This window comes from Hemicordylus capensis, chromosome 9 (assembly GCF_027244095.1).
Source record: "Hemicordylus capensis ecotype Gifberg chromosome 9, rHemCap1.1.pri, whole genome shotgun sequence".
Taxonomy (NCBI): domain Eukaryota; kingdom Metazoa; phylum Chordata; class Lepidosauria; order Squamata; family Cordylidae; genus Hemicordylus; species Hemicordylus capensis.
In genome coordinates this window covers 2,914,896-2,935,614 of record NC_069665.1, presented here as the reverse complement: position 1 = coordinate 2,935,614, position 20,719 = coordinate 2,914,896, and the positions used below count along the sequence as shown (strand labels likewise).

Genomic DNA, 20,719 nt, shown 5'->3' with positions numbered 1-20,719 from the left:
TGTCTGGATGCTTCTCTTTCCAAATTTGTTAGATTCTTTTTAAATAACCTCTTCTAGTTGGACTAGACTTGTAATAGCAGATCATTATTTCCTTGTTGGCATTTTCCGTGTTAAACAGGTCTGCTCCACTTTGGCCCTCCTGCAGATGTTGGCCTACAATCCCCACAATCCCTGGCCATTGGCCACTGTGGCTGGGGATTATGGGAGTTGTAGTTCAAAAACAGCTGGGTGGGGGCCTGTTGAGCAGGCCTGGTGTATAAGAATAAAATGACATCACAACTAGGCCCTGCACGGCCAGCCACTGAACATAAAGCAGGCTTTGAGAACCAGCTTCCAACTGAATGCCCCCGATTTCTTTTTTAAGGCATTCTTTCCTTGAACTGGGGAGTCCGGAGACGTGCCCTGCCTGCCTGGAAGCAGTTTTAATGTCTGGGGCTGGAAAAAAGGGATGGGAAGGGAAACCTTTCCCCCAAAACACCCTCCCGAGTCCCGCCTCCCGCGCTGAAAAACAACAACCGCAAAAGCAACACTAAACCGCCACCTGAAACATCCCATTGGCTGTCAGCCATGCCCATCCAAGTGCCTGCAACCATCCGATTGGTGGCGGGGGGCAGAGAGACGGCCGGACGTGCGGACGTGTCCCGAGGTTGGCTGCTGGGGCTGCCAGTCGGGGTAGGGGGCGGTCTCGTTCCTGAGGTCGCTCGCCTGCGGATTGGCCGGCCCGGTTTCGCCGTCGCCTCTCTCTGCCCCCCCGCCCCCGCGCTTGCCTCAGCCTGGAGAAAGAATCGCGAAAGAGAGCGAGCCAGCGAGTGGGGCCTGGCCGGGCCCGCGCCTCCTCCCGCCCCCCGGATCGATCGCGGGCCAGGTACGGGCTGGGCGGGGCCCGCGGAGCGGGGGGGGGGAGGGAGAGCCTCGGGCAGGGCCCCGTGGGGCAGCAAGTCACCTCCCACCCCCATAGCGAAACCACCCTGGGGGCTGGGAGAAAGGGGGGGCGGGGGAGGGGGAATCTGTGGGGCTTCGCCCCCTCATAGTGAAAGCACCGGGGGGGGGGGGCTGGAAGGGGAGCAAGACGTGTGTGTTTGGGGGGGGGGCTCCAGCAGGACTCCGTGGGGCAGCCAGGGAGGGAGGGGTGCCCCCATGTGGGCCCTGTGGGGTGCGCCCTCTCTGGGGCTGAGGGGTCTCTGTGTGTGCCTGGGAAGAGGGGAAATGGGAACCCAAAGTAAAGTGGGGCTGCTGGCCTGGAGGAGGGAGCCAGGGGGTGCATGGGGGTCGGGGAGGGAGGGAGGGAGGAGCCCCCTTCAGGCCTGGGGGGGGCAGGGTTGGGGTGTGTGGGCAGAGCTTGGTGGCCGGCGGGGGGGGGTATGTTCGCCCCTCCCCCTCGTAGTGAGGGAGATAATGAAGAAAATAGGGAGAGGGGGTGGAGCTGGGGGGGCCCTCAGGAGCCTCCCCCCCCCCACCGCCCTCCTTGGACCTGTCCGCGTCCCCCTGCACTGCCTCCCCCCCCCGCCCGCGTGTGTGTCTCCCCGCGAGGTCTGATGCAACCTCCCAGCAACTCTGGCAGCCTCCCTGCTGGGATGAGGTCACGTCTTGGCACCGGGGAAATCCCCAGGAGGGAGGGGGGGGAGAGGAGCTGCCTGGCTCCTGGGGGGCGGGGAGGGAGGGAGGGAGGGAGGAGAAGTCCCCCCTGGCCTGGCCTGGCCTGGGGGTGGAGGAAGCCCCTACGCCATGGGGCGCTGGTACAGCCCAGGGTGTCCTTCCTTGCTCCCCACCCCCCTCGTCCTCCCCTTCCTTCCTTCCTTGCTTGCTTGACGGTGAGAGCTGCTGGAAAGTGGAGCAGGTGGCTGGGCCCAGTCTCGGCCTCTCCTTTCCGAGCAGAGAGGCTGGCCGCCCATTGCTCAGGGATGCTGTAGCAGCAGTGCCCTGCACTGATGAGGAGGGGGCTGGAGCGGGGGGGGGGCTCCCAAGATCCCTCCCGGTCCTAACGGCCTGATGGTTCCTTCTCCCAAGACAGCACCTTCTGGGGACGCGCTGAGCTGCACCACCTGCCCTGGTGTGGACAGAGCCGGGGTCCGCCCAGCTCCTAAGAGAGGTGACTTGGAGCGGAGCAGGTTCGGGCTGCGTGTTTGTGTTTCTTCCCTCCCTGCGCATGTCCGGGCTCCTTACAAGAACCGAAACATCCGGTGGGTTTTAGTCAGAGTGGGACTCCCTACAACCCTCCTCGCCCCCTGGAGAACCAGACAAAGGTCTGGTTCTGGAGCTGACAAACGATTTGGAGATTGCTCTGGGCTGCCAGTTAAATCTGGAATAGCAATATTGTTCAGGAAATTGCAAGTCTATTGGTGGGGGATTCTAAGCAAAAAAACAAGTCTACAGCTGTTCTACACATGTTGAATGTTGTGCTTGTCATAAGAATGCCAAGTTTAGGGTTATGCTTAAGCTTAAGGAAAGGTGACCCTACTTAGTGGAAACTTAAAACATCTTTCTTTGATCTACATTCATTGCTTTTTTCTGTTAAGAAATGAACCAGTGTTCATTGAAATGTACTTATTTTACCATGACAAGGATACCAGTGAAGGTATTGTTCATAACAGGAATGGTCTGCTTCTGTATTCTTTGGCAGGGGACACTTGATTCTCTAGTTGGTTGGTTGTGGTCATGCACAATATGTAAGTTCAAGAGAGATCACATCATTGTTTAATTTATCATTTGGTAGTCACTGGTGCCAAGTAACAATTGTCTCTATGTGACTAAGTGAGTGATATTGGCTTTCTAGAAAATTACAAATTGGAAACTTTTTCAGAAATTTTTCCAGGGCCCTGAATGTATAAGACATCTGATCTGGCATATTTATTTGACATAATCTTTTAATGGAGCTCTGATGTGGCATATTTATTTGACTTAAAAAACAAAACAAAAGCCCAAAGCTAAAAAATTATCCCATGCTCATTTTATGTGCTGTATAAATATCTTAAGTTTCCTAATTGCAAGTCTTTGGGCTGAAGTACTTGATTACAAAAAAAAATAAAAAAATAAAAAAATAAAAAAATTCCATGAAGCACATTTAATGTGCTTGTTTCTATCCAAACACAATCAAAACTTGATGTAGAAATAATTTTTCTTGGAATACTTAAATGTTTCAAGACAGTAGGTTTTATATAACACAGAATAGTGTTTTCTACAAATGCTTCCAACCTTTTCAGCTCAGCAAAAGAAATTAGAAACGCATCTGAGTATGCTTGTGAAATCAAAACTAATCATTTTTATTTTGCTTTCACTTGTTGTCAGAGATGGCATATGAATTTTAGCTTCACTTTTGATTTGATTTGCACAGTTGATCAAGTGAATTTGTAATTAGATATTTCGGTTTGGATTATTATGTATCCTTTTGATTTTATCCTCCTGGTCCTGTTTACAAATCAGTAGGTGTGTGTAGGTATGTGATATATATTACACTCATTCTCTCTCATTTTGTAGGAATAATCACCTGAAAAAAGTTAATTACGACTTTGAATCTGCTCAGTTTGCCTGATATTGTATTGGTATCCATTCATAATACTGCATTGTTCTTCCAACTATTCTGTGGAAAAAGTTAAGTCATACATAACTAGTTGCTGGACTAGGCTTCCCCATTGTACCTGTAATTGTTGCACAAACAGTGTGGATAGATCAGCACAAACAGCCACTATAATACTGCCATGTATTAAGCAACACAGAGGTATGAAGGCTATGCATGCAACCTTTCTGCTCCCCCTATAATATGCTACCCCAAGTCCAGAATCAGGGATAACTAAAATTATAGGTCAGAAAATATTCGGATGCCCATAATAGTTCTGACTTTGCAATTTTTGACACTTTTTTAGTAAACAGAAATACTTTGTGCAATTAGGCTTTTTTTGCATAGGGATTAGTGAGGAGGGGAAGAGTGGTGGTGCGAGTTAGTGCAGTGATAACCTTGTGTCATTTTCTATGGGGTTTTAATGGGAATTGATGCACATTTGTGTGTTCACCTGTTCATTCCATCTAATGATTTAAATTCACTTGTGGTGATGCTGATGCACCCATGAGCCTTTGCCCGCTTCTGTTCACTGTCATTGGATGCTTTGTGTGCAGTCCTCATTGAGCATCTAGTGCATTCTGCCACAGTGATGGCCAGTGGGGGTGCGGGTGTCTGTGTTTATGGAAAGCTTTGGGAGTGCATTTTTGTGGTGTTCCAAAAGTGTCTTGGAGCACACACAAAAACAAAAACCTCCTCTAGTTTATAAAAGGTATTCTGGCAAATAGACTTTCTATAGAATCACCAATTTTTGTGCCCATCTCTTTCCCCCAGAAATGGTCTGCACCACCTGAAAATGTCCCTCAGGGCTGCAAAGATCTAGCAGTATAATTTAGCAGCTTGAAAGCCAGGAAACTATGGGACACCCCACCCCCCCACACACACTATTATAGTGCTTTCTGGGCTAACATTAAACATTATTGAAAAGGTGCCCAGCAAATTAGTACACAGGGACATTCTCCCAGCATAACCTGCTTTTAATAACTTGCAATTAATGGTCTACAGGTTTGTGCATAGAGGTTTCTATCCCTCTTAGCACCTGATGCTGCTGTGCTGAGTAAAGACAACCTGCCATTGAAAGCCGGCATGGTTATCGTGGTTATCTCCTTGCCTTTTGCTTTAAATTGCCCTATATTTTTGCTTTAAATCTGCATTTAACTGTTTTGGTATTGATATTGGGCAGATCACAGTAGTATGTGTTTCTCACAGGCAGTCTGTTTCTCACAGGCAGCATGGGGAAAATGTGGTTTATCCTCTAGTGTGTCCCTCCCAAGGGATTTTGAAATGTACAAAAACATGTTCGTTGTAAGTGGCTTAATTTTCCTTCATTCATCTTGTGACTTCCCCACCCACACCCACCTTCTGTATTTTCCACATGAACAGGTTAAATGAAAAAGAAGCTATAGCAGCTTTGCCAGGCAACAATGCTAAAATGAACTGTAGATACACACAAATATTGTCTAAAAGTTGCAAATAATTTTCCTATTGCTCTTTAGTGATGAATGGGGAAGCTAATTTTAAATCTATTGATATTTCCCTGCAAAGACTGCCTATATACTGATATAGGAGGCTACCAACACAGTAAACCCAAGGTAATTAAACATAACTTGAAGAAGAGGAGATAAAAGCGTTTCCTAGCTCCTGCATTAAAAAGTAACTAGAATAACAGTCATGTAGAACTTTACAAACATTTATTAATGTATTTATTTAAGATTAAGAGATGTATTTTGAATACACTTTTGCGACAAATTTGTTGGTCTTTAAGGTGCCATAAGACTTTTAGTCGCAGAAAAACACCCATACATACGCTGTTACCCTTCTGGACAGAAGTAGCTGGATGCTTCCCTTTTCTCACTTGGACTTCTGTAGTTTGATCTGGAGCATAAGGATTAGGAGTTCCCACAGCCTTCCTCTTTACAATGATGGAATGACATTTGTCTCCTCCTGTAAGGCTGAATTTACATGGCTTCCTAGTTACTCAGATTCTGTGGGGACAATGCTGTGTGGCAAACCTCTTGCATAGTATGCCCACACCCCAAAAATGCATACTCTCTTCTCTTTTACAATTCCAGCAAGGGTGAAGTGGCCGTTAAACTATTGTCTGCATCAGGTAACTGCTGGGTTGTCTGTTACTGATGTGCTAAACACACGACCATGCCAGTCAATCGTCAGTTTAAACAGTTTCTTCTGCACTCAGGTTCCAAGAAAAGCGCCTCAGTTGTTTGTCTAGTCTGACAAATATTTTGGAATTGGCCACTCCTTCCTCATGGACTCATTTACGGTAGCTTGCTGTGCATTAACGTTACTGCTTTAATGTTGCTGCCTGTCAAGTCTTCAAAAGGGCCCACACACTACTTTGGTATATTTAATTTGCTTTGGTTAGCGCTCTCCTGTTCCGTAAACACCTCTTCTCCTCTATGCTGTATTGCTGCCAGTGAGTGTGCGTTGGGACTTGTAGCTCTGCAACGTGGTGTTCAGGCTGGGGCAGCTCTGCCCAGCACTCAGCCAAGAGCTAGGGTAGGACTGAAGCAAATACCTGCCCACATATCTTCAAAATACAGCAAGAATTCCGATTTTGCTATTCCAATTTTGAACATTAAATCTGAAGGGGAAATATTTACCTTTGTTCAAGAGCATTAGTTGGCAGGCATCAAATATGAAAAAAGTTCTGAACTGTCAAACACTAATATATTACAATGTCACCTATCACTGCTTGTTAACTAGCAGATAGTCAAATCTATTGCATACCAATCAACAGTAGTCAAATACAAACATTTGCCATCTGTTTAGGGTATTTCAGGTGTTCAGAGGGCCTCATGACATTCTTAGCATCCTAACTAACCTCCATGGTAGACTGGTATTTTCACCCCATAGCAGAGATGGAATCATCTGCTAACTGGGCAAAGAGGCACCTTTTAATAGGGCTGTGCATAACCCCAGCCTGATGATCAAGTCCGAGGTGATAGAAGCCCTATTGGGGCATTTTTCATCAGAAAAGATTCTGATGAAAAAATCTCTAATATTGGCAAACAAATTAATCAGATGCAATTCAGTATTGTATCTATATTGCATTTAATGTTATCGGAGAGTAGGAGAGGCTCACCTTTTAAAGAAAAGCCCACTTCTCTGAAGAAATGGGGGAAGTTGAAGCATTTCAAATCCCAGCCTTCCCTTTCCTGGTATCTCTCTGCAGTGCACCAGGAAAGGAAGGAGCCTCATGAGGCTGCATGCTTTTCCCTGATGCATTACTAGGGGGGAAATGGTAGCACCCCATAATTACGGGGTGTGGCCATATCCCCCCACCTCCAGGTAATGCACCAAGAAAAGGATGCAACATCGGGACATTACTTTCTTTTCTGGTGCATTGTAAGGAGAGATCAGGAAAAGTAAGGCGGGATTTGAAATGTGTGGCTGCCCAGAAGGCAGGCAGTTCCTTCAGAGAAGCTGGTTCTTTGAACCAGTTAAAAAGTAACCCCCCCCCCCATGTGAGCTGATAACGATTGTTGGCTTGATGCAAGCCTGGCCATCCTTGGCATCTTGAGTACAATGAAAGAATGGCCTGGATTATTAACAGGATTGGGCTAAAAAAGTGCGGTTCTGTTATATTTAGTTGGGAGAGACGAGGAGACCCCTAACCAGGAGGCTCCAACAAGCCTGCTGGCCTCGGGGATCTCCCCAAAATGTCCCGTGCACTTGCGCAGGGTGTTCTGGAGCTTCTGGGGGCCGGGTGGCCCCCGATCCCTGCCGCCCTCACCAGCTCCGTGATGGAGCTGGTAGTTGTGTGTGTGGCTGATCCAGCCGCCCCGCGTGAGCTCCCTGCTCATCTGCAGAGAGAGCAGGCTAAGCCCGCTCTCCCCGCAGAGCCCGTAGATGGTGTGTAGAGCCTCTCTGTAAGTTGAACAGAGGGCTGGATTAAGTGGCCCTATTCAACTCCAGCACAGCATCCTTCCAAGTGGCTGCTGCTGGTGTTTTCTTTGTGTGTGAGCCCTTTGGGAACAGGAGTTCTTCCTCCTTAGAACTTTTTTGGTTGAAAAGGCATGTACTGTATAACTACTGTTACTGTTTATATACCGCTTTTCAACAGAAGTTTCCAAAGTGGTTTACATAGAAAAATAAGACAGTTCACCACTCCCAAGGGCTCATAATCTAAAGAGAAATGTAAGGTAGACACCAGCAACAGCCACTGGAGGGATGCTGTGCTGGGGTTGGAGAGGGCCAGTTGCTCTCCCCCTGCTAAACAGAAGAGAATCGCCACTGTAAAAGGTGTCTCTTTGCTCAGTGGGGATATAACGAATAGTGATAGGTGGCATTTGAGCAGAGACTTCCCTGTATATTGATTTCAAGTGTTTGGCAAGGATCCAATAATTCAGAGAATAGCTGAAGAATTCTTTGCATCAAGTCTTGCAGAGAACTGTGAGCACTTTAGGGAACAAGTTCGTTTCCTCCCTGGAGCAGGCTCCTAGCTAGTCGTGCTTCCTGAAGAATGACAACATGGCCTGGCATCTCTGGGCCCCCCTGGGATTGAGATTCTCGATTGGCTTTAATGTTGCTTGTTGCGGAAGTTGTGAACCTTCTCCATTGTAGCACCTAATCACTGAAACAGCTTTTTTGGAAAGGCTCAGCTCCCTCCCTCCATGTGCTTAGAGAGCTGAGCAGAACCTTTCTTTTTAGGAAGGCTTTTTATGAAAACTGCTCTGCTGAAGCCGATGCATGTTCTGTTGTTCTGTTATTTTGTACATATCTTACAGGGGCCTTTTTTGGGCTGGGGAGCAGGGCAGTGTTCCTTCTAAGGTGTGTGCACACAAGTTTTTTTTTAAAATGTTGGCTCAGTTAATTTTAGATCCCACTCAGATTGAATCACTCTGAATATACATGCGCACACACTGCCTTGATACTGCCGCCCAGAACAGAACTCATTCTGCGCACATATGAGAAAAATTAGAACACTGGGGCAGCGTATAAAAGTAATATGAACACTTGGCAGTTCCAGTGCTGGAAGTGGCTAAAAAGAAAAGCAAATGATTCAGCCTATCTGTAGAGGCCTAACTGGGAAAAGGCATATTTGAATGATTGTTTTTAATACGTCAGTTGTATGTTGTCCATATTTCCCATCTAGTCTTTACTATAGTCTTGCTGTTTGTGTCTGTTAAAATGCTTAATTATGTTAAGAAAAATCCTAAATGTCAAACTCCTGTAAAAATAAACTGCTGGGCAGAATGTTGAAAACTAGAGTTCACTCTTGGCTTATCTGTGTTCATTAAAATTGATGTGTGTAGTTCTAAACTATTGGCAATAGAATGTTTGTGTACACTTAATGCAAAAACAGCCATTCACACATTCCTAGGTACAAGAGGCCAGGTTTAACTGCAAGCTGCCTTTGCAAAGGGGTCCCCAGTCCTCCCTAACAACTAGCTGAGAAAAGTGGTTTGGAATACATTTGGAAATGCTGGGTCCATGCTAGTAGGTATTGGCCATTCCCCCCCACCCCTGGTAACTGCATTAAAATATGCATGCATAGAATGAGAAATCAGCTTGACCAAAATTAAAGCTTTGTATCTTTTCAACCTACCTGGTACCCTGATCCTCAGTGCTGGCACTGGTGTATTGCAGTACTGCCAGAAAGAAAGATGGAAATATGAGCTATGGAAATTTGAAGCTCTGGGTGTGGACTTCACATGATGGTGGGAAACCTGTATCTTCAGACACAGGATGCCTCTAAAAATCTGTTGGCTCTTGCCTGCCATTGCAGCAGGGGGTTGTGATTCCAGCTTTTCACTTGTAACTCCTTCCTTGTGCAGTTGGGCTCAGAGACTGCAGTAAGCTCAGCAGATATTTGAAGGCTGGAGTCTACTCCCTAATTTATAACTTGGCCCTTGTTTCAGCAGCCGTACAGATTAAACTTACTCTAGAGACTGTCCAGTAACAAGTTAGAACATAGGACAAGATCATTGCATTCTAGACAAGTTTGACTTGTATGGAGGGGAACAGAACACATCCTCCCATGGGATTTTTAGTACCAGGTGATTCATAGCTAGAAATGCAGGAGTAGTAGTTTTGAAGCTTGCTCTGGGTGTCTTTGTCCTGATCAAAAGATGCCATCCTCCCTCCCCATCTCAACTCAGCCTGTAACTCTAGCAGCTTCTGTGCATCTTTCAGGAGCTGGTGGTCTACCCTGGAGCCTCAAGCTCTAGGATGGTCTGGCTTTCACTGCCGTGGGCTGGCTGCAGGAGAAAGTGCTTCTGAGCATAGGCCTTTTTGCTCACACGAGGAACCACAGCCAGATCCTCTGCACCTTGGAAAGGGACTTCAAGATAGGCTAAAAGACCTGATGCCTCTTGTTGACATCCCTCTGATGTTAGCAGTGTGGTGCTGGAGCTGTGCTGAGGGCTCTTGGGGAGACAGAAAAGGAGTGTCTCCATACCCCCAATTTAGAAGGGGTGTAAATATCCTTGTACTTGAGACTGCCTCTTTTCTTTCCTTGTTGGAAAGATTTGGGTAAAAAGCAGAGTAAAAGTTAGACAGTGAGAGCAGTTGCCAAGATAAGGTTGTGAAATTGGAAACATTTAAGCCTGGCTAGACATTTGTCCACTAGGGATGCCTTTGTGAGAGCTGAATATATCCAGGCATGTTGCAGGGAGGTTGCCTAAGGATGAGGCAATAATGGGGATTAAAACAGCTGTAAAAATGCAGTTTGAAAGTGTCCAAGGGGAAAAACTGTACAGAAAAAAGTATTTATTCCAGATTATATGGAGACTAAAGCAGATCTGAAATTCTGACACTAAGTCAATGTGAACACTATATCCTTAAACATGTATATGAACACAATTGCCTGTCAAAAAAACTATTCAGATTTTCAGATGTTAAGAGTAGTCCAAAAAGCTTACAAGCATACACATTTAGTAATATCAAAAAACCTCAAATTATTGTCTATTATTAATAGCAGAATGTATTTTGCTTTTCCTATAAAACCACATGTTGGGCATGTAGGTGTAGAGGTGTGTGCATGTATGTATATGCATGCATGTGAACATAATGTCCACATCTATATGTATGGTCTTGAAAAAAGAGTAGGTCCTGACACACATTGTAGTAAAGAGCCTCTTTCAGCTGAGTGTCTCTTTCTCCTGTTTGGTTAAGTTTAAGGATCTTTTGAGACACCCCCTCCCGTTTTCCTGATAGTGCCAACTCCTGCTGCTGAGTATACAGTAGCAATAATGCAAGATGGAATCTTTGTGCACTTGGGGGTGGTATAGTTTTTAACTAGCAGATTGCGAGGGGTTTGTTTTTTGTTTTTAGCTGGGGGAGTTGTGCTGCCTAGGGATAGCAGGAACTTGCAAAACAACTATTTGGGCTCAAGGCATTTGGAGTGGCCCAAAACAGATGACACACATACTAGAGTTGGAAGATGTACCTAACTTGTATGGGAACTGGTTGTGAGCTTTGTTCATAGGAGTGTTAACTATGGAGCAGGGTTTCTTAAACTTGGGTCTCCAGATGTTGTTGGACTACAACATGCTGTGAACCGCCCTGAGCCATTTTGGAAGGGTGGTATATACATCTAATAAATAAATAAATAAATAAAATAAAATTCCATCATCCCTGGCCACTATGGCCTTGTGGCTGGGGATGATGGAAGTTGTAGTCCGACATAATTTGGAGAACCTGATCTAAGGCAAATGTTAATGACATTGTGTAGCAGTGGAATTATACATGCTCAATAATGTGTCTTTCTTCCTAGGTTCCAGTTGTGCTCACTCTATGTGAAGACTGTCCAGCAGCATCCTGGAAATCAGGAATATCTTGCTTGCTCTTTTATACACTATACTGTGGGTTTAAAGAAGAGTCTGTCCAAATGAGCAAGACATCCCAGCAGAACCCAACTGCAGAAACCAATGGAGTAAGTGTCATTTACACCCAAGGAAGTGCAAGTGGACTGCAGCAGGTTCCTCAGTTGGTGCCTGTTAGTCCTGGAGGTGGAGGCAAAGCTTCACCTCCCAGTAAGCAGGGTAAGAAGAACTCCATTGTTGACAGGAACAGCGATGAGTACCGCCAGCGCAGGGAGCGCAACAATATGGCTGTGAAAAAGAGCCGCTTGAAAAGCAAGCAGAAGGCCCAGGATACATTGCAGCGGGTCAACCAGCTTAAAGAAGAAAATGAACGCTTGGAGGCCAAAATCAAGCTCCTGACAAAGGAGCTGAGTGTGCTCAAAGACTTGTTTCTTGAACATGCTCACAACTTCACAGACAGTGTGCAGCCACTTGGCGCGGAAAGCACTGCAGCAACTCCAGATGGCTCTGAACCATAGATGCACCTCTGGCTCATGGGCAGAACAGTGTGGACGCCCTCCCTATGCAAGTCGGGTTCAGCATCAGAGGAGGCTCTTCTCTAACCTTTGTACCAACTGTCCTTTTGTGGTTTCATTTTTTAAATAGTAGGCTTAACACTGACGGGTTGATGCAAGTAAACTGCAAGTTGTTTCTTACTAAGTATTTGTTTTAAACTAAGTGTTAATGTATTTTCTTCTCTGGCATTTTTGACTTGTGAACAGTGATCCAAAATGGACAAACATCCAAAGTTACTGTCGCTGAAATTAAGACTGTGATGTTAATCTACTATTCATTTAATTGGGCAGCATCTTTTTCTTTTCTTTTTAAACTAGGAGACCTTTTAAAAAGATCATGGGTAGCAGGTACCCGCCCAGAAAAGGTACTCCCTCCCTCTTGCAAAGGGATGTGTGTATTCTGAAGGCAAGGCCTGCATTATCTAGGAGGAAAAGAGTATCACTTTGTTAAACAATCTCTTCAAGTGTTTCTTCAGAACGACTTCTTTGCAGTTGTCAGGTTCCCAACTTGCTTTGTAATTTAGGGTGGAGTGTTTCAGACATGTAGCACAAACCCTTGTTGGGTATAACTCCTATAGTTCATGGGAGTCTGCATAGTAATAGTGCCTATCACATTGTAAAGAGAGAAGGGAGGGAAAGAGGGATTATTGCATTCAGAGGATTATTGCATTCTGTGTTCTGTTAAGGACATAAGAAAAGCCCGGCTGGGTGACTTGGCCTCTGGTGTCAGTCAGACTGTGAGTGGGTCTCCGACTCCCATCACTGTGAGAAGGTAATAGCTTCACAGGGAAACTGTGTTTGAATGTGGGATCTCTGAGCTGTTGTGATGAAATCTGCTCATTTGGCCCACACCTGTTCTCGGTGTAGGATCCTGAGGGCAGAGCTCTCTTCAAGGATCACTGGCCCTTTGTGATAAGTAGCAATGAATCGCCACTGATGCCTGCAGAAGACTGGTCCACAGTCTGTAAAGGGCTACCCAGAAGGGTCACCAAGTCAAGCAGATGTGTCTTTTCAGGCCCTACACATCTGCTCCATGCTGTCGCCAACAGTACAGCTCGGCACTGCACTGCTGGCAAGAAGCAAATAAGCGGGAAGGTCCCTGCATTCTTAGCTCAATCAGGCAAGTAAAGATATGGAACACTCATCCAGTGAGAGACTACAGTATGACTTGGCTACTAGGGATGTGCATGGAACCAGTTCGGAGGGTGTGTGTGTGTGTGTTTGCTTTAAAGGACAAGGAAGGTGCTGCCTACCTCTCAGCCCCCGCCCTGCTGCTTTCTCCCGTGGACGCTCTCCCCAAAAGTGTGGGCACAGGGCTGTAGCATTTCGCTTTGTAAGCCCTGTTCAGCTTCGCCACGCAAATGGCCGATGCATGTGCGTCAGCCATTTCAATAGCGATGCTGAACAGGGCTGCAAGGAGAAATGCTACAGCCCTGTGCCCATGCTTTTGGGGAGAGCACTTGGGGGCAGGGGAGACATGGCTGGACAGGTAAGATGCACTCCCCCCCCATCCTCCCAGGAATGCCCACAGTAGCCATCCCTATTGGCTACTTCCTACCCTGTGACCCAAATTATGTGGGTATTTAATTCTGCAGCAACCTAAACTAGGTTTCAGATCCATTTTTTTTAATTAAAAAAAATCAGCTTCACAAATAATCCAAAAATTTAAGTCTCTTGTCCTTTTTTGCTTTTCTTTTGGGGAATAAAACTTTAGCTTTTACATAATGTTCAGATGTTGGTGATAAGTCCCTTTCTACACTTTTGTGCTGTATAGGAAACTTAATACATTAAACAAAGCAGGGAAGTTGATGTAACATTAATTTATTTTCTCTTTCGAAATATTTTCATTCATGGTATGTTTGCATACGATTGATTTATACCTCCCCTTTCCTTGCAGTCACTGTGTGTATGTTGTGTATGTATTTAGACTGGGGCAAGAACTCAGTTATGATAGAAAAAATTAAAAGAAAACGCTTACAAAAACTGTGCTGGCTTCTACTTCTGGAAACCTTACAGAAGGGTCTTGGTGGAGATCTGTTTACAGGTGGATCTCAAAAGCCGAAGTTCTGGGGTTGGGCGAAGCAGTTTTGAGCAAGAATCGGTACCAATTAAACTGATCAGGGAGGGCCAGTGGGAATGAGCGGAGCAGCTTCTTGGGCTCTGCATAAAACTTGTGTGCGCCCCTCAAGAGCCACCCAAGTTATGTTCAGGTACAGGAGCTGCTGCAAAATGAACACAGGAGAAATCCATATCTGTCTAGCAACAAACAGGCAGGACCCTGCCCCCTCCAACCTACTCCCCCAAGAAATCTCCACAGTCCCAACAGATCCAGTGTGGCATAAACAGCTAGTTATGTTAGTCAGCTAGTATGTTGATGTGGACTCTGGTTTGACTGTTCTTGTGGCAAGTAGCACCTTTGGAATCTCCAGCACTATGAATTTTTGGAACAGCACCAGAGAATGCAACCACAACTTTCCCCACAGATATAAGAGGTGGGTATATGTTTGGCCTCACTTAAAACCATACTGACCCAGTCAGGAAGTATAAAACATGTTACAGAAATAACCAGCCTGGTCAAGCTGTCAGGCACTGTAGTTGTCATGAACTGGTTCTTTGAACATTACATTCTTACAGTGAGTGTGTGAATGCAACACCTACACCTGTAAGGATTAGCTGCAGCTTTGTCAGGTGTGCACTCACGGCAGACCTGGGTTTGCTGCTCTGAAGTGTGAGCCAGTCCAGAACTCGATCTTCACATCCTTTCAACCAATGCAGGCAGGATATGCCGTGGAAGAGGTGACATGAATGGTCTCATCAGTAGGTTTGTGTTAGTGTTTGGGGGCCACAGCTGGAATCTCAGACTTGTTCAGAAACAATCCCATCGACCGTGACAGGCTGACTCCAAAATAAATGGGTTGTAGTTTGCAATCCAGGACCCAGAGCAAGAAATGGAAAGGGAAGAAGAAAGTGATCTTTCCGGCAAAGCTTTTATTCATTTGTTTTTTTTCAGCCCAACAATCTCCAGCATAATGATCACTCAAAAGCAACAGTTCCTCTAGTTCCCCCATCCCTCTGTTGTTAAAAAGGAGTATTTTGATCTTTGATCTTATATTTAGAGTTAGAAAATCCCATAAAGAGCTATATCCATCATTCGAAAATATACTGCAGGTCAACAGGGTCGGGCTCCTTATAAACAGCCAGCCTGGCCTAAGATACTCTTCAGCATATGGCACTTGGTGGCATTAATAAAGTGGCTGAAGCCAGAAGCTCCTTTCCTTGGTCAAAGCCAAAAGCTTAGCGCTTGCTAGACAACATGAGTTACCTCAGTGGCCATGGCAGGAGATGGCCTCTTAATGGTTACACCGTTTGCTTAGAGACAGGAACAAAGGATTTGGTGCTGCCCTGAGATTCAGCCATGAACACTTCGATTTCCTCCACAGTCCGGGGGACACAGGTCAGCAGCTCCATTCCATTGGCAGTCACGGCAATGTCGTCCTCGATGCGTACCTGGAGAAGAAAACAGACGTGACTGGCATATTCTGGCTTGTGGGGCAAACGTGCAGGTCAGCACTGTCCTACTAGCATGGAGTGAAGCAGATCTTAAGACCGCTTGAATTTTATTTATCCATTGTTGAATTTATATACCGCCTTTCATTAAAAATCTCAAAGCAATTTACAATATAATAAAAACAATGCAAAATTAGCAATTAAGTACAAATATTATTTACTATTTATCATTTTTATATACCACCTGATATGTACATCTTTAGGTGCTGTACAAAATTTAAAACTATTTAAAAATCAGCACAGATTAAAATACATGAAACAAAACAGTAGAATAAAACAACTATTAAAACAAATCATTAAAATTCTAATTAAAGCCTGTGAGAACAGGTGAATCTTGAGGGTCTTCCTGAAAACAGAGAAAGAGATGCTCTTATTTCAGCAGGGAGCATCTTCCAAAGCCCCGGGGCAGCCACAGAGAAGGCCTGGTCCTGGGTTGCCACCAAATGAGCCGGTGGCAACCATAACCAGACCTTTCCAGGCAGCAGGTTTCATGACAAAGGCGCTCTCTTAAATACCCTGGACCCTCTTAAATATCATGTCAATGAAATACCTTCATTGACATGGAGAAATAGATCTGGGTGTCATCAGCATATTGATAACACCCAGCACCAAACCTCCTGATGATCTCTCCCAGTGGTTTCATATAGACGCTAAAGAGACAGAATGGAGCCTTGTGGAACTCCATAATTCAGTTCTTGCTTTGCAGAACAACAGTCTTTAAGTGACACCATCTGGAATCTACCAGAGAGGGAGGAGTGGAACCATTGTAAAACAGTGCCACCCAATCCTACTTCCCTCAGGCAGTCCAGAAAGATACTATAGTCGATAGTACTGAAAGCCGCAGAGAGATCCAAAAGGATCAACACAGTCACACTCCCTCTGTTGATAGCCAGTTGGATCATCCATCAGGCTGACCAAAGCAATCTCAACCCCATAGCCCATCTGAAAGCCAGTCTGGAAAGGATCTAAATAATATGTGTCATCCAAAACTGCCTTGAGCTGAGAGACCACCACCCAATCACCTTGCCCAACCATGGAAGATTGGAAACAGGTCTGTAATTAGCTAACTCTGAGGGATCCAATGCGGGTTTCTTCAAACGTCTAATAATAGCCTAATAATAATACTTATATTTATTAAATATAAAAACGCATCTCTATTTAAAAGTTGAAAAACAAAACAAAACAGCAGCAGCAACACACAGCTCCCTCATATAAAAGCCTGGATGATGAGCCATGTTCTTTTAACTTGTTTTCTAAAAACTGTGATGTGATGGAGACTGAGGAGTGGATGGCAGCTGGGAGAGCATCCCAAAGCCTGGGGGCAAAGACCGAGAAGGCCCTGTCCCACGTGCTGTACAGCCAAGCCTCCCTCACCACTGGGCACGGTTGATTGAGTTGGTGTCAATTCTTAGCGACCGCATGGATAGATTCTATCCAGGATGATGAGTCTTCAACTTGGCCTTTAAAGTCAAGTGGTGCATTCACTGCTGTTGTAATTGAGTCCCTCCACCTTGCTGCCGGTTGTCCTCCTCTTCGCTTTCCTTCAACTTTCCCCACCATTATACACTTCTCAAGGGAGCTGGGTCTTCGCATAATGTGTCTGAAGTATGATAGTTTGAGCCTGGTCATTTGTGCCTCATTTGTGGTCATTTGAAACTCTGGATTGATTTGTTCTATGATCCATTTGTTTGTTTTCCTGGCTGTCCGTGGTCTCCTCAAAAGTCTTCTCCAGCACCAAAGTTCAAAGGTGTCCCTACTTTTTCTATCTTGCTTCTTCAGAGTTCAGCTTTTGCATCCAAAGAGTGTCACAGGAAAAACCATTGTCCGAACAATTCTAATCTTTGTAGGTATAGATATGTCATGGCATCGAAATATCCTTTCCAAGGCCTTCGTTGCAGCCCTACCAAGTGCCAGTCTGCGGCATATTTCTTGACTGCTGGATCCTTGACTGTTGACTGTCAATTCTAAAAGACAGAAGCTATCCACCACTTCAATGTCTTCGTTATCAATCCTGAATCTGGTTGCTGTATCCGTTGTCATCAGTTTAGTCTTCTTTACATTTAGTCATAGTCCCATTTTTTCACTGTGCTTCTTGACTTTCACTAGAGCTTGGAGATCATTCTCATTCTCAGCTGTCAGAGTGGTGTCATCAGCGTAGCGCAGGTTATTGATATTTCTTCCTCCAACTTTAAAACCACACTCATCTCCTTCCAATCCAGCTTCTCTCAGTATATGTTCTGTTGAATAAAGAAGGAGAAAGTAGACAGCCTTGTCTCACTCCTTTGCCGATCTGGAACCAGTCTGTTTCACCATGTTCCGTCTGGACTGTGGCTTCCTGTCTTGTGTAGAGGACAGCACGGTTAGGCCCAGCCAATCGGAGCTTGACTTGATGAGTGCAAGACAATCCTAAAGTGACAGGGCCCTGATCCAACAGGAGGAAATGCACGCACGTGCAGACTGCCCGTGCTCTGAAAGTCCTAACCTAGGAGCTGCAGTACACAGCACTGGTGAGAGAGGAGACCAGCAGTTCTTGGACTGGGTTTTCAGCCCAAGGGACTGTGTACACAACCCCATGGTTTTTCCCTATTGGATCAGGGCAGTCTTCAGCCTCCCAATGGCTTCATCTGGTACAGAAAGACATGGGGCAGCATGGCCTCTGTGCATGCATGGGGAGAGTGTTGCCACTGTTCTGGAAAAACCCATACAGCATGGGGAAAAATTCTCCCTGTACCCCCATGAACTGGTCTTCAGCTGCGAGACAGACCCGACTGGCATCACTGGTTCACCACATGCACACCCCAAGCCTGGATCCAGCATCCTCCCTCCTTGGTGACTATAAATCTGCATCTCCTTGCTGCCGCTTGCTCTGTGCCACTGCGCATTAGTTGGGCTCCGACCAGCAATTCAGCACAGTCTCTCTTGTCTTTTAAGAAATGAATCGTGACAACAGATGCCTTCTAGCTGATAGCGTTACTAAGAACTTTGATACCTTTTCCCATTCTCGCTGGGCATACATGAAAAGGCCGAGGCATTCTCTGCTTGGTTCTAATCTGCTCAGCTGGTTACATCTGCAGACTCAGTCATCATTCCTTATCTTATCAGAAATGTGCTAGTTAAGTCTCTAAGCTGCAATAAAAGCCATTTTAGCAAGGTGTCCAATCCAAAGGCACACAAACCCCAGTGACTCCCACCATACAGTGTGCTTTAATTGTTTCTGACCTCTGGGCATTTTAATCTAAAAATAATGCTAGTTTAACATTTGTCCTCCCTGCTTGCAAAATAATCCATTTGTTCAAACAAAACGAGTCATCTAGCCCTATTGAAGTGTTCAATGAGGTGTTTGCCAGATTATCTTTTTTATTTGATATTAATTGGACTGTATTACAGGCTGGAATTAAATAAAGTTTGCAGAATTCACAGCCAGGAGGCTGACAGCTGTCTGGCCAAAACCTGCAAACTCTCGGTTCCTCCTGGCTCAAGTTCTTTTGGAAATATGGGGAAATTAATCTCCCAAAGTCAAGGCAGAGCTGAGCCTGGGCACTTACAAGCCTTCTTGAGAACAGAGTGAGGACACTGAAAGACGAACAAAAGCAGCTCTGTTTATTAGGACAGCCGTTTTTGTGACAGGGTGTTTTCGGTTGTGGCACCCGGTTGTGGCTCAAACCCTGCCCTGCTAGATTTGCTCAGCTTTGTGGGGCAGGAGTTCAATAGAAGTGCTCATGACTGTGTGTGAATGTGTTCGTGTGAGGTGCCTGTAGCTTTGTGGAAGGCTTTTCTTTCTGTATGTTAGGAGTGCCAATAAAGAGTTAGGTCACCTGACCATTTGGAGAGATTTAATAATTACAGACTTGCTCTACATCCAGCACTTTATTGGAGAAGTTGTTCAAGGAAATTTGCCGTGTAAGAGATCAACTATGCAATAATTAAGAGGTACTGTTTGCTGCTGCGAACAACATCTTTCGCCAATATACAAAACATGATTTAGAAAAACCAGCATATTTTACGATGTTGGCCCAACACCAGTCAGAGGCTAAGCATGGAGCTCAGCTGGAACTTGGCCACGTCCACCCCTTTCAGTGTCCTGTCTGACTCACTGATTATAACTCATACAGAGCCGATGGTAAAGTTAAATTTTGCACAGACACATCCCTCTCAAAAGGGCTTGTGCATGACGGTTAATTTCTTTTTCAAATGCAAGAATATGCTAAAACAACACACCCTTCAGCTTAAGAGACACCAACAAGCTTGGAAATGGCAAGTGGATGTCCACTTTAACTTCTGCACCATGGAAGCAGCAAACCGGTCCTGCAGTCCCCCGTTGGGCTTGCTTCCCCCTTAGCCTCCGCACCCTCTCACCTTCTCTTGAGCTTTCAGCCCCAGGCCTCTTCCTGTGCAGGGTGGGGACACTGGTGCTCAGGACACCTCAGGGGACAGCGGCCACCTAGCTGCTCACTGATCCTTTGCTGTTCCCATTTGTTGGTTTGGCAAAAGGCCCATTCACTTGTAGAACGAGTGCACAGTGTACATAGGTACAGAGCTGTACACAGGCACAGCCATTCACATGTTCTGTTGAACACAGGTACGGAAGTATACTTCCTCTCTGACCCATGCATATGAAGGGCCTGCATCCAGGTCCACTTTTAAAATGAACACAGGTACTGTCATTCACACAAACACGTGTGTGAGTGTACAGACATATGTACACTCATACGGCATACTGTCTGAATTGGGCTTTAGAGAGCGCGGCATATATGAGTAGGGATGGACTGTATCTGGGGCGGGGGGTGGGGGTGGAGAGAGAATGAGGGGCAGACAAGTGTCTGTCTTATCATGAGGTGAGAGACACAAGCCAGCAAGATAAAGGAAGAGGAGGGCAAGTGCTCTGAACCTCAGATTTGCACTGCATGGGATTGGCCTTTAACAGACGCTCTCTTGAAAGGGGCCCACGGCTGGCGCTGAAGAGGGCCTTTGCAAGGGGCTGGTGGTGAGATGATGGGCAGGCATCGCTGACCAGGCCTTGATACTGGCACCGACTCCTGCTTCGGAGGTCCCTTCAGCCTGCAGAAAGAAGGCCAGCGCCAGCGGGGTGCCCCATCATCCCTCAACCTCAAGCCCTGAAAAAACCAGAAGGCGGGGTGGAAAAGCTAGCACATGCAAGAGACGGCTGAACCAATCCAGCCTGCACACCAGCTTTGCACAGCCCTTTCCATTTCCCGGCCTCCCCTCTTGCCCAAGTCATGACTACAGCCCCTGCAGCA

At 45.8% G+C, this 20,719-nt stretch overlaps 2 protein-coding genes across 4 annotated transcripts in view; one reads left to right on the top strand and one right to left on the bottom strand.

Annotated features, from left to right (window-relative positions):
* The first annotated feature begins 647 nt into the window (after positions 1-647).
* Positions 648-13,877, top strand: CEBPG (CCAAT enhancer binding protein gamma). Of its 3 annotated transcripts, XM_053271171.1 has the most exons (3): positions 648-865; positions 2,008-2,180; positions 11,292-13,877. In XM_053271171.1, the coding sequence occupies exon 3, from the start codon at positions 11,406-11,408 to the stop codon at positions 11,856-11,858; it is 453 nt and encodes a 150-aa protein (XP_053127146.1). In that variant the 5' UTR covers positions 648-865; positions 2,008-2,180; positions 11,292-11,405; the 3' UTR covers positions 11,859-13,877. The 3 variants fall into 3 exon arrangements, with proteins under 3 accessions (XP_053127146.1, XP_053127145.1, XP_053127147.1); XM_053271170.1 differs by lacking the exon at positions 2,008-2,180 and having other exon boundaries at positions 649-865; XM_053271172.1 differs by lacking the exons at positions 648-865; positions 2,008-2,180 and adding an exon at positions 2,354-3,588.
* A 985-nt stretch (positions 13,878-14,862) lies between these two features.
* Positions 14,863-20,719, bottom strand: part of PEPD (peptidase D) — a 157,508-nt gene continuing 151,651 nt past the window's right edge. Inside the window, exon 15 of the mRNA XM_053271169.1 lies at positions 14,863-15,401. Within this exon, the coding sequence (XP_053127144.1) occupies positions 15,252-15,401 (150 nt within the window). The 3' untranslated portion in view covers positions 14,863-15,251. The remainder of the gene's footprint in view (positions 15,402-20,719) is intronic.

Coding starts and splice junctions, on each gene's coding strand:
- CEBPG (XM_053271171.1), top strand. CDS start 11,406: ATGAGCAAGACATCCCAGCAGAACCCAACTGCAGAAACCAATGGAGTA.